Raw genomic sequence first — 16,195 nt, 5'->3', positions numbered from 1 at the left:
TTTTAGTCACCGAATCTTCAAGAAAAGTGAAATTCAGGATGGGAGAGGGTAGAGGTTGCAGTGTGGACCCTAGCAGTAAGCAATGAATGATAATACTCATGTATAAGAAGAGGTGCTTACCAATTGCTTACCTTTTCTCTGCAGGTTGCTAGCAGATCGCTGGGAATTCCCACCTCCAAAATTTACATCAGTGAGACAAGCACAAACACTGTCCCAAATACCTCTCCAACTGCCGCATCTGTCAGCGCGGACATCAATGGAATGGCTGTCCATGTATGGAAGCTGAGTTATTTCAACTAGTGGGTTATAAGCTGGGACTCCAAAACGTGAAAAGTTGATGCATGTTTATCTCTTGCTTAAGGAAAACATAATCATCAAAGGCAATTCCAGGCTAAGGATACCTCATAACTTCTTTACCTGCTATAACTACCGGCGGTGTTAGATGATAAATGACTGTGTGTTTTTCAAGTTGTTTGAAATTCTCCTTCAGTCCTTTTGTAGTTCTGAAAGGGAGTGTTTGTGATTACTCAAAATGAACAGAACAAATCATCTATTTAAATAGCTAGCTGCTTAGTAATTCATGTGGCCTTATCTGTAACGAATATATTGTGCTGCAAGTATTAATAGCAGATGGTTTGTGGGCTGTGCTCCAGAACCAAAGACCTCTAAGTGTTGATACACTTAGAGCGAACATCCTTCTGTAGCAATGGTATTGTCATGACTGTCGCTGAAATGGTGGAGTTACTGATGCATATATTTGCAGGCTATGTGACTTTTCCATTGAAAAGAGGAATTTAGCACTGGCCATTCTCAGGCTGAAAGAAAAGGCAAAGTAAAAACATCAGGAGGTTTACATTCTCTGCACAGCTTGTCTGAGTAGGTTGAATTTTGGCAAGAATATTTTTTTTTTCAGTGTTATGGATCATCTTGCTAGATATGCTAAGGTGTCCTGCTATGACTGGGTACGGATAAAGTTACTGTATAAATGGGTGGACTTCTGATATTTTGTGTCATGGTCTGGAAAGTTCTGTGCTGTATTTGGGATTCCCTTCTGCCATCAGCACAGTCAGTCTGTTTTAAAATCCTTTTCAGTCAATGTTTATTCCTATATATCAAGACATTTGTTAGTGAACTTTGTTCCTTTTTATGATATGCCAAAGTCTAAAGGCAATATTGATTTAAACAAAAGGTTCTTTGAAACTCTTATAGGGCTGTTAGTACTATAAGCTAACTTTTCAAATCTTAAAATATTCCTTATTTCTCTCTTTGTTTTTAGAATGCGTGTCAGACTATCTTAAAAAGACTTGAGCCAATCAAACAGTCCAATCCCAAAGGATCCTGGGAAGACTGGGTAAGCTGTTTGTATCTGTCGTGAGGCAAGTGGGCATTGTCAGAGGCTATTTTAATTGGTAAAGCCTGTATGCAGGTATACCCTTCAGGCCTTCTGTGTCTCAGTAGGGAAGATTTGAGAAAAGACAGTGAAATAGAAATCTGGCAAGGGTAGTGAACAAAGCTTGCAAGAGGTCATCCCCAAAACATCAGTTATGACTTTAATACTGAGATATTTCCAGATTCTGGGTTTTGTCTATGACAAACTTGACCAAATAAAAGTCTAGAGTGGTTACATATATCTTTGTAGTCAGGCTACAGCCCTGGACTGGAAGAAACCTGATGTGTAGTGAAGGGATTCTGTGACAAAGGTAACTCTTTGTTGAGCTGCCATCCACCTCCCATAGTGGTCCTTGGCTGCAATATCTCTATACCTTCAATAGTAAGAGATTGGTGTGCTGTAAGGCTCTCAGGCCATTTTCAGATCCAAGCTCTTCTCTTCATGGGAGGAGCTTTGACTTTGTGATTTGGAAGTCAGGATAGGATTTCCCCTGGCCTCACTGAAGTCAAGATGACTGTCAGTTTAACCTTTCTCTCTGAGGTTGAAAGTCTAACCTGTAGCTAAGAGCCAAACAATCAAGAGCCAGTCTTATGCCTTTGCCAACGAGCAAGTTCTGCCCTTGGTAGCTGCCGATAGTGCTATTTGGGGAAGCAGCTGCATTATGATGTTTCCCCTGGCGCTGAGTAGAATGACAGCTGTCTGTCACTTGACACCTTCTATTCATGCTCTCCTGGAGATGTGTTTGGGGTAGCTATTTTGCAGGGAGTGGTTGGACAATTACTGTTTTTTAACTCCTGTTCACTTTGCCAGATTAAAGCCGCCTATGAGAACTGTGTTAGCCTGTCAGCCACGGGGTTTTACAGGTGAGTGAATATTCACACTGTAGAGGCATGGCTCTTACTCGATTGCATCCAGGGAAGTTCTAGGAGGATTTACAGCCCCTATTCCTCTGTCACTGCTCTAACTTAGGGCTGCATGCCCTTTCCTACCTAGAAATGTTAAGCTGAGGTTAGCGCTCTCCTAGCTGGGGAGAGTTTGTTCCCTGGCTCTTGGGGCCAGGTTCAGACCTTGTGTAAATCTGAAGTAACTTCACTCTAGCTGACCCAGGTCTGAGGAGGCATAATGAAATCACAGCTTTGCCTGGGGCTCTGCTCTGTGTCAGTCTCGTGACTTAGTGTTGCACTAGAACTGTCGTGCATGGAAAAAGGGGGCAGGGCTTGTCCTTGAGGACAAAGCTACTTACGGCAATTGGCTGGAGCGGTATCCTGTCTGTTGTGGCATGAGCAGATACCAGTGTTTTCAATTGCATTCTCCCACTTTAAACTCTTGCTGGTTTCTGTGCAGTTCTGAAATGAGTCACTTTTCTTAGTCAGATCTACTGCTGGAGGAAAACAGAGATCCATCATCTTTGAGGCAGAGGGGTTGACATAAAAAACTAAACACAGTGTTGAGGAGAGCCTATTTAGGACTAAAATACAATATGAGCTCATTTCTGTTGCACCTCTGGAATGTGTTTTTATCTTAACCAAGTGACAGTCAGTATTTCAATAAACCAGTTTTCAGATAAAGTATAAGTAGCCAGATAGAAAGTTTGCCATGAACTGTGCTTAAAATCAGTCTTTAACTTAATCCAGTTTCTGGTTCAACTGGATTATGCTCTGAAATTTAATGACCTCCAAGAAATGTTCAACTGCACTCTAAAAGCAAAAGATTTACCACTGGATTGGTGGGAATGAGTCCATAATAGTCATCACAAGCCCTGAGATTCATGGGAAAATAAAGATGCCTAAAATAGTTTGATAGTTTCAGTCAGGTTTTGGAATTCAGGGCAGCTTTAGCAGATTTATATTCAGTTGTTTATGCTTTTCATTTCCACGTGGACTTGTCGGAAAGGATGAAACAAAAGTGAATAAGGATTTTGCTAAGTTGCAATGTGTTTGTATTCATTTTGACTGTTCATGGAATTAAATGTGGTTTTGTTTTTCTTTTTATCAAGAATTCCTGACGTTGGCTATGACTTTGAAAAGAATGAAGGGAAACCATTCTGCTACTTCAGTTATGGTGTTGCTTGCTCTGAGGTTGAGATAGACTGCCTGACAGGTGACCACAAGGTGAGGGGATCAGCAGTGAAACAGCCCTGTGTGTTTAGGTGAAGGAAGCATTCACAGGGAGTTAGAACAAATACTGGGTGTCAGCCTGTTCCTAGCTCTGTCATTGGTCTGGTGTGACCTTCAGTAAATTTCTTAACTCCTCTGTTCCACAGTGCAACAATCCGTAAAGTATAATAAAACGATAACTATCTACCTTGCGGGGATATTAGGAGGCTTAATGAATGATTGCAAAAGTTACTGGATTTGCTTAAGTAAGAGATAGCAGCACTGTGTTAGCACAAAAGAACAGAAACGTACTGGAATTGAGTTAATCATTAAAAGTAGCACTGAAGACTTTTAGAAAGAAAGAAAAAAGAAAAAAAAAAGTCATCAGAATCTGACCTAGTTGGTTACGCTTAGGTACAGAGCACTGACGCTAACAGCTTGGAACTGATATAAATTGGGTCTGTTGGATCTCTGGGGAAACTGCAGTGAGTTCCTTTGATTTACTTTAGGGATGAACTCAGATTAAAAGTCAATATGAAGAGTTGAGCTGAGTGAGATAGATTGTTGAACACTGACCAAGTGTGGGTAGCGGTTGGATACATTACTCCTCCTTATACAAGTCTGTGGTGTACCAGTTTCAATGTTCTGTGCTGATTTATTCTTTATTTCTGCTTTTTAGAACATTCGCACAGACATTGTTATGGATGTTGGTACCAGTCTGAACCCAGCCATAGATATAGGGCAGGTAAGTGAAATAGTGTTGCTATTTCCACCATGTTAAAGTGATCACACTACTCTCAGGCTTGTCTAGATGAGCCATTATCACTCTCCAGGTTGTGCCTTTGAAAACAGAGAATTTTATACTCGGGTATCCAGTGAGGCATTTTAGGCTAGCTATGAAAACCAGTTTGACCTATGCTTAACTATGCAATCGGCTCAGAATTATGTCAGGAAACATCCTGTTGTTGTGGTTTTTTTGGTGTTTTGTTTTTTTTTTTTCCTTGGATATTAAGACTACAGGATGCTCTCCAGTTACCACCACACTGATGCTTTTCAGCATCTGCCTTGCTGGAATGATTCCAGATAATACTATATTATCTGATGGAATAACCTCATCCTAGACTTAGTTTCTACAACGTGGCATGTGAGACTAACTCCCACACCGAATTTTTATACTCCTATCTGTCAATATCTAGTCTCATTCAGTGAAAATTCTTCTGTGAATAAAGAGGGTGGTAGATTCTGTCCTCCCGCTACTGCTGTGTAGGGATCTCAATAGGAAGTTGGACCTGTCACTTAGTTTGCAAGTTCCTTGGGCAGGGACAAGCTTACTTCCATATTTTGTGCAGAATAATCGCAATTATACCTCTCAGCAAATAAAGGTAATAAACACAGGCTTGTTTGAGATACCAAGAGATGAATTGTTAGACATTTGCACGTACTCATCTAGCCATCTTAGCTCCCATGCTAACTCTAGATGTTGATACAGTGTAACTCCAGTGAAACTGCTGCCGGATTTGGGGTTTACAGGACAGCAGGAGTTGCAGAGCTCTGCTGTAGTTAAAATGAAACTTCTTTGAAAGTTAAGTTTTTTTTCTGAAAGAGACTTTTTTTGGAAGTGGCCAAGGGGAGAAGGAGCCTTTCTGTCTTTGCAGACTGTCAGTTTGGGTCTGCGAGTAAAGAGATGAGTTATGTGGAGCCTGTCAGATATCTCAATTTCCTGTGTCCTTCCACAAATAGGAGAGGGCGCAGAGGAGAGAAAGGATGTTGTATGACTGCAGGAACACAAGTACACAGGGCTGGGTTAATGGATTTTGCCAAATCTTTAGACTGGCCTGCCTGCCAGATCTGTCTGTGGGCACAGAGAGCAGAGCTTCTTCATGTAGGGTTGTTCAAGCACATCCTTCTCTCATAGCTGCTCCCCTTCTATTTTTTATTAGTTTTGATTCTAAAATGTACAGCAGAAAAATTATGCAAAGAAGTCTTTAGTACTTGAATGGATATGAGCATGTTTTTGCAGGTGTCTGTGCTGGTGACCTGAAAATAAGCAGTACTTAGGAAAGCATTTATACAGAAATAGAAAGTGTAAAATAGTTTGTCTTCAGTCCTTTTAATCTTCTTGTCCTTTGAATTATCAGCGAGTACAACTCATTCAGTGTTAATCTACCTGTGAAGGAATCAATATTTTGGCATTGATTTTTTTTTTTTTTTTTTTTCCCCCCCCCCCCTTGCTTCATCAGAAAATTCCTGTCCTGTGTTTATAGCATATCTGTTTGCGTGTATTTGTAAATTGCTTCACCTACCAGGGAAATGCAGCCACATCTGTATGGGAACACAGGAATTGTGCAAAGGTGCCAAGCTATACTCAGTGGAAGGGACAAGGGTTTAGAAGTGAAAAGTGGGAAATTAGTCAGGAGGGGAGGGCTGAAAACTCTGGTGGAAATCATCGCTGCTTGTTCTTGTGCAGGGAAGAACAACAAAAAAAACCCCTGAATGTAACCTTGTTTGGATGTGTTTGTAGATAGAAGGAGCATTTGTTCAAGGTCTTGGGCTCTTCACCATGGAGGAACTGCGCTATTCTCCTGAAGGGAACTTGTACACTCGAGGGCCTGGGATGTATAAAATCCCAGCGTTTGGAGACATCCCAACAGAATTCTATGTGTCTCTTCTCCGTGACTGTCCAAACAGCAAAGCGGTTTATTCATCCAAGGTATACCTGTGAGATCTGCAGGCCTCTTACTGCGCTCTAATTCTGTGAAGCTGAGTGTGATAAAATAATGATGCATGTGTCTGAATAGTTAACCTTGTTACACTGGCTTTATTCTGGGGTCAGGATGTTCTCCCGTTCCTTACCAGAAATATGTATACTATCCTTTATAGTTAGGAAGAACTGAAATAACCTTTACATTGCTGCCCTGATTGTCAATTAGAGAGAACTGAAGTGGCTTTGCTGTGCCAGTTCTGCTCTAACAGAGGCTGCCAACCTTCCCCTGCATGTCAGCTCCCTGGTTGCCCTTCCCTGGCACCAGAGCCACCACTGCAGATAACATTTCCAACAGTATCATTTCCCCAGATCTGATACACCAAGATCTTGTGTCTGAGTGTTCATGTTTTGCTTTCTTTACTGTTTCACACCGTTCACATCACCCTTAAAGGTCTGTTATTAGTCCACGTGTCCTTCAGCTGTTTCCACTACAGTCAGTACTGTTATCTGCAGTCAGTGAGGGTTGCACAGAGCGAGGCTGGATGTACAGCGTCAATGAATTTGCTTTACTTATGGTTCAATGGAGCATTAAGAGAGGCTACCAGCATCCTTATCTATATATGCCTGGTCTGGCTCCTTACCGTTTCCTTTGTCCTCACCATCCATCCACAGGAACATGTTTATCAATGAGAACTATTTGGGTGATTAGCGCTGATGACAGAATGAAGAAAAAAAGGGGTTGACAGGGACCTCAGCCCTAGATAATACTTGTGTGATCCCTGAGGGAGGCATTCCTGCTGCTTTGCAAGGATCTCCAGTGATGGAGCATCATGCTTTCTGCCTAGACAACTCACCACTGCCTTATCTGAATTTCCTGTGCTGCAGTTTTAGCACCATCCAAAAGGTGGTGGGAATGGGTTAGTTCCTTTTTCCTTGCTGTGTTAGAAAACTTATGTTTTTCTACTGTTTCTTCTTTAAAGAACAACTGGGGGTTGTTTTAGCTCAGTCTTTCCTCACTGATCACACCTGGCAGACTGGAGGCTGTTTTAGCTTTGTGTTTCCTCATGTCTGGTAGATTGAGGTTCATGTCTGTGAGGAGCTGTTTTGGCTTGGCCTTTCCTTCCTGATCACATCTGGGAGACTGAGAAGTTACAAAAAAGGAATGAGGAAAGAGAATAATTTCTGACTGTCATCTTTCTGTTAGCCTCGTTAGTCTTTCCGGGGCCAGGACTCTTTCAGGCTGCAGCCTCACTCTTGCTTTTGTTCTGTCTAGGCTGTGGGAGAGCCACCTCTGTTCCTGTCTGCCTCAGTGTTTTATGCCATTAAAGATGCCATCTACTCAGCGAGGAAGGATTCTGGTGTGACTGAACCGTTCAGGCTGGACAGCCCTGCCACCCCAGAGAGGATCCGCAATGCTTGTGTGGACATCTTCACCAAAATGGTAACAGCTTCTGGTTTCACAGTCTGCTCCCTAGCCAGCCTACCCCACATGGAGAGTGTGTGCTGGTCACAGTGGCCCAGGTCTGGAATTAGGGAAGGATGAGGCCCTACTTAAGCAGCTGGTGTTTATTTCATGGGTGTTGTCTTTCACTTAACATGCTACCAAATGAGAGACAAATCCACAGATCAGCGTTGCTAGGGCTGCCATACAGTGTCACTGAGGCTGCAGTTCATCCCTCCATCTTCCAGGTGCTGTTTGTAGAACAAAGGCACTGACTTCTTGTCCTGATGCTCCTGACCATCATCTCTTAGGGCATCATCACCACTAACATATCTTGCAGGTCCACTTTGTGATTTAGTGGTATCTCTCAAGGAGGGAGGGAGAGGAAAGTGTTACTGAGGGCGCTCACTTCTGCGGAATGTTGTGACCACAGGAGCCTCCTTAGAGGCTGTGGGCATGATCTGAAGCAGTGCATGATTTAACCTTGTCACTGTCTCTTCATGGACTCCTCCTCTGTCACTGTGTTGTGACAGGACTGCATAGGAGTGGGTCCCTGCACAGAGTCCTGCTGATTTCTGTGACTCAGAACACAGCTGTCTCTCCACGTGGGCATCCTTCAGGCTTTCATCAGCTTGAACCCCACTGTGGTTAACAGCAAAACCTGGATATCTTAGTCCTTCTCACCTAATGCTTGCATCGCTCTCTGGGTAGAAGGACTCAGAAATGGCTTTGAGAACTTGCATGAACTGTTGAGCATCAGGCCTTCACCCAGAGCCAGGCACAGCCTCTAACAGAAGTGCCATGAGACAGACATCTCTGTGTTTTGAAAGACTGGCATATGAGCTCAGATCTTCAACAGTACAAAGTCACCTACCTCAAAGGAAGTGTGGTGGGGCATGCCAAACCCAGGATAGGGCCCTCATCTGTTGCTGCTATTGCTAACTTTTTGTTTTTCCCCTCTTCTTTACAGTGCCCTTCTGCTGAGCCAGGGACCTTTAAGCCATGGTCTGTGCGTGTGTAAAAAGGAAGTTTGAGGAGCAAACTCTCCTCATGAAACTGTGCTTACAACAGAGGGACCACAAGGCAGTCTGACTATAATTGGAAAAAAAAAAAAATCTCTGTTCATGTGGCTCATCCACTGATTCATGGAACTTTCACATTTAATTGTCCAATCATTGTTTTCTCTAGGGGAGGGAATTACTGCCAAATTATAGCTGTGATGTAAATTCAAATGAAGAGTAAGTGGAAGGTGGTGTTATCCAGGTGTGATTGAAAAAAATCTTACAGGTTTCATTTCAAATTGCTGCTAGGATGGGAGGCATGCTTATAACCAGATGATATGAAATGGCAGGGTGATTGTTTCTTTTTTTTTTTTTTCCCCCCTACTACGGGGAAAAGAGGGATCACCTTGTGATGCTGTGCCAAGAAGGACTTAAATGCATTGAACCCCAGACAAAGAGTCCTCTAGCTGAGATGGGGGAGGGCATGAGAGGCGCTGAGGGCTGGACCCTGTTGTGTCCCCTCTGCACCCAAAGCTGGATATACACTAGAGGAGGATGAGGAGGAATTTTGATCTTAGCTGCTGATGATGGTCTTGCCTATGTAACAAAAGCAATTCAGAGGAAAACCCTAAAATGTGACCAACAGCTGATTTATCCTCAGTTAAATGACGATTGCTTTGTCTACACCAGGGCTTTAATGGGTTTTTAGTTCCTGTGCTACCTTGTCTTCTCTGATTAAAGAAAAAAACTAGAGATACCAAGAGGACTTCCAGCAAGATGCTGATTCATTTGACATACTCAGCCTTTTTTCCCCCTGCACCTCCACATCTTTCCTCCATCTTTTAAATAGGAGAGGACATCTGAGAAAGGACCTTGAAGTAACCAAGAAAGTTACTCATCATTGTTGCTAAGGCAATTTATACCAGCCCAGGCAAGGGACAGGACTGGGATGGACACAGCTGGGGATTGCTTGGCTCTGGGTGCCCTCTAGGGTCAATCCCTTGCTGTCATGCTATGGCCTAGTCTTTTCAAGACAACTCTTAGTTTTGCTGAATGTAAGAGAATGGGTATGTTTTGCTACAGGGACTGCTTGTCTGAAAAAAGTGCTGACTCTGTGATGACCTCATGCCTTTTGGGTTGAATGCATTTTTCATGTTGGATTTAATGCTGGGCATCCCTCTTTACAGGTTTTGCCACTGGCAGTTTTAACACTGTAGCATCATGTTATCTCTAGATGATGGCAGCCATGTACTGTACCTGCTCATCATGTGCGAACTTTTATCTGTTTCTCTGGCCCACAGATTTCTGAAAATGTCCTTTTTCTATTTTTGCACTCCTAGGGCCATCAAAAAAAATATGGTGCAAGAGGATGTAACTCCATTGCCTTATATAAAATTTTGCTCACGTGCATCCTGCTTAAAATTGGTCTCCATCTTAGGACTTAACAATGTATGCACAGTTTGAAATATTTTTTTTGAAGCACTCCAGGGCATATAGTTTGGAAATGTGTAGATTTATTTCTTGGCTTAAAATATTATAGTTCTACCATCTGGAAAAAGGGCATTTGTGTATGTGAGTTGCAGGAAGTATTTTTTGCCTGCTGGGCTTGCTATGTAATTGTTGTAGTAATTGAAATATGATATTGGTGTTTCTTAAGCTCTGAGGTACTGGCAAGAACACATTTTTGTTTTCTCCTGAAAGTTGGCAATATGTAAAAAAACCTCATAGAGAAGAAAATGTGATTATTTGTGTGCAAGAACAGCTATTGGAGCCTGTGTATTCCTGTTCTTGAATGTCCAGGAAGGGATACAAAATACAAAGTTTGTAAGGTAGATCAGTATCGGCACTGTTTCTGCAGCATTCGACCCTCATTGCTGGACATGCTCATTCAAACCAGGCCAAGAAGTACAAAGGGAACATAATGTGGGTTAATACAGAGCACGGGGAGCTGCAGGCAGAGTGTGATATTGAGCAGCTTCCAGCGTTGTCTCAGGGGAAAGCTGCCAAGCGTTCATGAGATCTGCTCCCTCTGAGAGTCCTGGGACGTGACAGGATGTCGCTAACAGGATGAATAAGTGCTCTTTGTCCCCCATGGTTCTGGGAGCAACTTTTTCATCATTTCAGAACGAGTTTGCAGTGTCTCACAGAGCCGTGGTGACTGCCTGGTCAGGTGAAATGATTTTAAACTAAATTTATCAAGTCTCTCTTTTGTTATTCACTTTGTACATTGGTTTGATGTGTATTTGCCAAGTTATGTGTATATGCAATTGTCAGAACAGGCTAGTTCAGTGCACACCTTAGCCTGTGCAGCCATTTTTGCTGCAGCGTCAGGGATCCAGTGTGTCCCAGGCACCAGTCCTTGCCCTCAAACCCACCTCAGCTCAGGACCCTCTTCTTACCCTTCCACAGCCACTGGCTGATGGAAGGAGGAAACATCTTCCTTTAGGGGTACACTGGAATTGAATGTAGATGATATCAAACACCTGAGGGGGGGGCAATGATATAAAATTAGGGTTACAAAGTAATTACAGAAACTGGTTTTGAGGGTGTAAGAAAAAGGGAAGCTTGGAGACTAACAGGAATTTACAGAGACATCAACATAATACCTGGCTGGGCTGTGGGTGGGACAGGGGGCCTAAAGAATGTGAAGCCGAGATTTTCATTTCACCTCTCAGTGCCTTAACATTTCATACATTGCTTTCCCATGGAACTAAGTGCCAGATACCTTGAGGAAGGACTGGGACCCACTGCGGAGGGCTGGGAGGAAGAGATGATACTGCTATAGTATAGCCTGACTTAGTGTGGTCTGCGCTACAAAGCTGTCTGAGAACAGCTGTCCTGCTGTGAGTGCACAGCGCTGTCCTCTGCGAGAAGCTGCATCAGATCTCTTCACGCACGTCTTGCTGCTTGGGATTTCAGCTTGCAATTGCTCGAGAAGGGAAAGCTACTTATGAAGAGAAAAATGTTCCTTTCCTAGTACTTTTCAGTGAAATACAGCGTGGATGCTCTAATGTTACGTATAATTAGAGATTTGCCGTTTCTCTCCTTCCAGAACTGTATCTTCAGAAGAGGAACTACGCCATCTTGCTAGACTGTAAAGTATTACGCACAATAACAGCACTTAAGTAATAATTGCTGTAGCTGGATATTTGATGGGAGGGTGAAAGGAGGCCATCTGATCTGGTGTCTTAACACTATTAATCGCATGTCACTTGATGAGAGAGGGAGGCCAGGTTTTCAGTAATAGTTTTAGGTCAGTTCTAATCATCTTTCACTATCGATCTTTAATGAGCATTGTCAAATCGGTGTCTCTGTCTCATGAACGTATGCAGAATTCTCTGTGAATGTCACAACATTGCATAATAAAGCTAAACAATATTCTGGGAACTAGTATGCTTTTTTGGTAAATGTGTCGTGATTTGAAAGCTGGACAACTTCAGCTCATCCTTAGTGTTTGGCAAGGATGAAGCCTTCCCAGAGGCTATGAGGCAGATCAGCTCAGTGGCCAAGGCTGGGTGAGGGCAGGTGGTTGCTCCAGGCTCCCCAGTGGGACACAGCATGTGAGCCAGCTGGAGAGCCTGGGCCTCCACCTGGCCATGCTGGCAGCCAAGTCCAAAAGAAAGCGGAGTCCTCAGCAGCTGTTTGCCAGGAGGAGCTTACAGTAGCCACATTGTGTTTTCCACAGCAGCACAGTGATGCATACTGATGCTTTTAGCCACCTCCATTGGGCCCACCAGCTGCTGAGACAAAGTGGTAGGCTGGGTGGCTGCACGGTGTGGCTTGTACCTGGTTGAGACTGCCATGTCCTCATCTCACAGCTAGTGAGTACAGGTGAAATCTTGGGCTTTGCCCCTTAAAGGGAGGAACCTCATTCAAAACTTGCAAATGGAGCAAGCATCATGTCATCTCCCTGGGGCTCTTTTTAGCCTAAACATGAGGAGATGCAGGGTCACAAAACAGGAACAGTTCCCACACAACAGGTATGACCAAAAGATGGGCCAGGCCTTCCTAGAACATGAAGGATTGGGAATATTGCAAGTGGTTCCCCATGAGGGTGTGCCACCCTGTGTCATATCTCACCTACTTGTGCAGGGTAGATGGACATCAGGTGACATACTTCTTTGGGAGGGCTTCTTGTATCTGCATGGGGAGGTTTAGCACAAAGAAGCCATTGCCAAACCTCCTGGCCCAAAAGGCAGCCCAGAATATGAAATGGCAGTGCATGTGAGGATGCCAGTGTGGTTTGCAGCAGGTCCAACCCAACCTACTCAGAACACTAGGTATGCTGAGAGCTGTTTACCCGTCACAGTTCAGTTCTTGCAGTTTTTCTAGTGCCCACTCCTGCGGTATTTAAATGTGCTTCAGCCATGCAAAGAGCCTTGATACCTTGTCCCTGGCAGTGGTCTGTCTCTGATGTGCCTTTTGGACCTGTGACATGGACAAGTGCAACATGTAGCTGTCTGTGACCCAGCCGCTATCTTGAAGCGTTTGCATTTGGAATTAACGCTCTCCAAAACAGTCCCTCCAGCTAGGTTATTTCTACCAGGTCTCTGGGGTGCTGCGGAGGCCTGTCAGCAAACTGTTAGAAAATGGGAACGCAGAAAGGTCCCAGCGGTAGAAATGAAACAGTTGCTGCTTCTGTTGGAGGGACAGCTCGCTGAACATCTGCTCTGATAACCAGCTGTAGGTCCACCGCACCTGGGTGTCGGTGAACTCAGGGAGGAGGCTGTCCACTGGCAGCCCGGCCCGCTGCAGTAGATGACTCAGCTCCTGCCTGAGGAAGCCAAACACCACCACGTAGTCATACTGCACAAGGCAGGGTCGGCAGAGGTTGACAAGCGGTTTCCAAGTCACGCTGGCATTGTGCTGTCCACTGTCTAAAACGTCCTGAACAAAGCTGCTGAAGGAAGGGCTGCTTCCCATGCCCTGCATGAACGCGGAGATCAGCCTCTGGAGAGGGTCCCTGACAAACAGCACTTTGGTGTAAGACCCTAACATGGCCTCTATCTCCGTCAGGTTGAACTCACTCAGCTGCGTCTCTGGAGCATGCTGCTGATGGTGGGGAAGCAGCACCGGGAGCGTCATGTTTTTCATCTCTAGCTTCTCCAAAAGCTGCTGCCATTCCTCCATCCCTGTCGATGGCACTTGGCAATAGAGGAGGTCCAGCTTGGTGCTCACCCTCAAGCTTGAGAGCAGGTGGGCTCTCTCCTCCTGGCTCCTTGGCAGTGTGGTGACTTTGCCTGATTGGCTGCAGAAAGTTCTCAGCCTCTTCTTTCTGAGCTGCTGAACATGAAGGAAGGTGTCCAGCGTCAAAGTGAAGCCCTCCTCTGCCTTGGGGACCACGTCACCTGGGAAACACCATTTGAAGATGGGGGTGAGGAAAACTCATAGTGGACCTCTGCCCTGAGCCGGCACCCCAGTGCAGGATGCTGTGGCAGGCTCTTTTCCAGTTATTCCACTGTGGAATGGATATAGCACGAACGAAGAAGAGGGGAGACCAGCCCTGCCTGGCAAAGAGCTCGGTTTTGCTGGGAAATGGGTTTCTGTTCCTGTGAACGTGTGAGCTCATAGACACCCAGACTCTGCTTTCCCCAAACCGCCGTGTCTGAGCACTGATCTTGACCGTAGCTTTGTGCCATGGACCCTGTTCTCCACTAAATCATAATTTTTGCTTTTAACTCCTTGCTTTTGACCAAGCTTAACTGAGGTGAGTTTACCAAAGAGAGTCAGAAATATTCTGGGAGACAGAGGAGCAGTAAATTTGTTTGTAGCTACAAATACACACACCCCTGCAAACCCCTTTGCATCTGTTAATTGGTTACCATTAGCTATCAAACGTGTGAAAGCAAGAGATTATTCTTAATGGCTCAGGGTGATTTAGAAATCCAAATGACGTAACTTCTTGTACCACTTCCATAAGTAAATTTTTTCTCCTGTAGATAAAAAGGAAAAAGCAAATAAAAAGCAAAAAGCAAATAGAAGCGAGAAGACAACAAAGCAGATATAAAAGGCAAAAGCAAATAAAAAGACTCCATGACAGTTGGATTAATTTCTGAAGCCTCAGCTTTGCTTCTTACTCTTTATCATCTTATTTTTGATGTGAAGAGGCGATAGTGGGTTTGAACGCAGGGGATGAATGCCTGCCTTGCTGTTTAGTTTTTTGGTTTTTAGCAGCAGCACATGTCTGCCTCCCCTGCTCAGTGCGGGCGTTTGGCAGCCCTGGGGAGACAGTTAGTATGATGGTTTCTCCCGGGTTCTTGGGAAGTTAAACATTTCCCACTGATTCGGGGAGGCTGTAGCACAGGGAAGAGAGAAGCACAGTTAAAAATTAGCAAAAGGACTCCGGGAACCCAGGAGGAAACGCAGCGGTGCCTGAAGCTATCCTGGGCTCCTCTTCAACTCGCCCAGCCCCAGACCGACAATGTCTGTAAAATCTAGCCATGACTTTGCTCTGGATTGACCAGGACTAGGGGGGGAGGGATGCAGTTTTTAGACAAAAGAGACATTAATCACTGGTTTCCCTGCTCCCTCCTACTTCCCCAACAGCATTTCACCCTTCCCAGCGAAGGTTTCGGGAGTTACCTCCAGCAGTCTGACACCTGGTTTCCCCACCACACCTGAGACCAATGACCTCACTAAGGACGTAAAGCTGCGGGGTCCTCAGTGAGGGTTTTCTCCACAGGTTCCTCCATGGCTGTGCAAACAGTATTTTCCATGCTGTAGGCATCTGCCCACCAAGAACCTCCCCAAAAAACCCTGCAGTTTGTTTCCCCCCCCCCCCGCCCCCCCCCCCGTGATACAGAAGTGCTGCCAACCACGCAGAACCGCCGCCGTGCCCAGGCGTTACCTCCTTGGCCGACAGCCGGGCTCCGGAGAAGCAGCCTCCAGCTGAGGAAGGTGGCGATGCCCAGGGCGGCCGAGATGACGAGGCGGGGAAGGAAACGCATTTCTCGGGTGCTGCTGCGGCGCCGGGAACCCAACGCTGTGCCGGCCAGCAGGTGGGGACCCGGAGGGAAGGTGTTGGGGAGCCTCCTGTGTTTATTTAAGAGGAAACACACCCAGAGGTGGGTTAAAGTACTGGTTGGGCAGCAGCTCTGCTAGGGGCAGGGAAACGGCCTGAGGCACAAAAGGTGCCTCCTGCCCTGTGTTTACAATGTGAGCTCTTGAGGCAGAATCTGCCTTTCAATCAACCATGCTCAGCGCTCGGCCGTGCCAGATGACCGCGGTCCCTGTGAGAAACGAGACCTGCACCCGCAGCAGCGTGCATGGTCCTGCAGACCCAGGTGGGGCGAGATGTCCCTGGTCCCTTGATACACCCTGTTCTCCGCTGGCTTTGCTGCTGGGTGAGGCGCTGCTTGAGGGAAGGCTGCTGCGGGGAGCAGCGTGCTCCAGGACTGGGGCTGAACAGGCAGTGCTGGGCCGTGGGTCCTGCCTCCATGGTGCTGGTGGGTCTTTTAAGGTAGAAATTGGGGCAGGGGAGGTGACGTGATGGGGCACATCCAGTGTCAGGTGGCAGCTCCGTGACTAACCAGGGACTGAAAGCATTGAACTGCCACCTGTGCT

General features: G+C 45.4%; 2 protein-coding genes across 2 annotated transcripts in view; one reads left to right on the top strand and one right to left on the bottom strand.

Annotated features, from left to right (window-relative positions):
• XDH (xanthine dehydrogenase) overlaps positions 1–12,019 on the top strand; it is a 54,103-nt gene extending 42,084 nt beyond the window's left edge. Inside the window, exons 30-37 of the mRNA XM_082480373.1 lie at positions 145–273; positions 1,277–1,351; positions 2,201–2,253; positions 3,387–3,501; positions 4,166–4,231; positions 6,008–6,196; positions 7,464–7,631; positions 8,602–12,019. Coding sequence (XP_082336499.1) covers positions 145–273; positions 1,277–1,351; positions 2,201–2,253; positions 3,387–3,501; positions 4,166–4,231; positions 6,008–6,196; positions 7,464–7,631; positions 8,602–8,652 — 846 coding nt within the window. The 3' untranslated portion in view covers positions 8,653–12,019. The remainder of the gene's footprint in view (positions 1–144; positions 274–1,276; positions 1,352–2,200; positions 2,254–3,386; positions 3,502–4,165; positions 4,232–6,007; positions 6,197–7,463; positions 7,632–8,601) is intronic.
• A 1,152-nt stretch (positions 12,020–13,171) lies between these two features.
• On the bottom strand, positions 13,172–15,579 carry LOC309669534 (carbohydrate sulfotransferase 9-like; the record flags this gene model as incomplete). Its single annotated transcript, XM_082480236.1, has 2 exons — positions 13,172–13,980; positions 15,480–15,579. The coding sequence occupies 2 exons, from the start codon at positions 15,577–15,579 to the stop codon at positions 13,172–13,174; spliced, it is 909 nt and encodes a 302-aa protein (XP_082336362.1).
• Positions 15,580–16,195: the final 616 nt, after the last annotated feature.

The sequence above is a fragment of the Vanellus vanellus genome (genome assembly GCF_965231255.1).
Source record: "Vanellus vanellus genome assembly, chromosome: 3".
NCBI lineage: Eukaryota > Metazoa > Chordata > Aves > Charadriiformes > Charadriidae > Vanellus > Vanellus vanellus.
The sequence above is the reverse complement of the archived record's forward strand: the minus strand, read 5'-3'. Positions and strand labels throughout refer to the sequence as shown.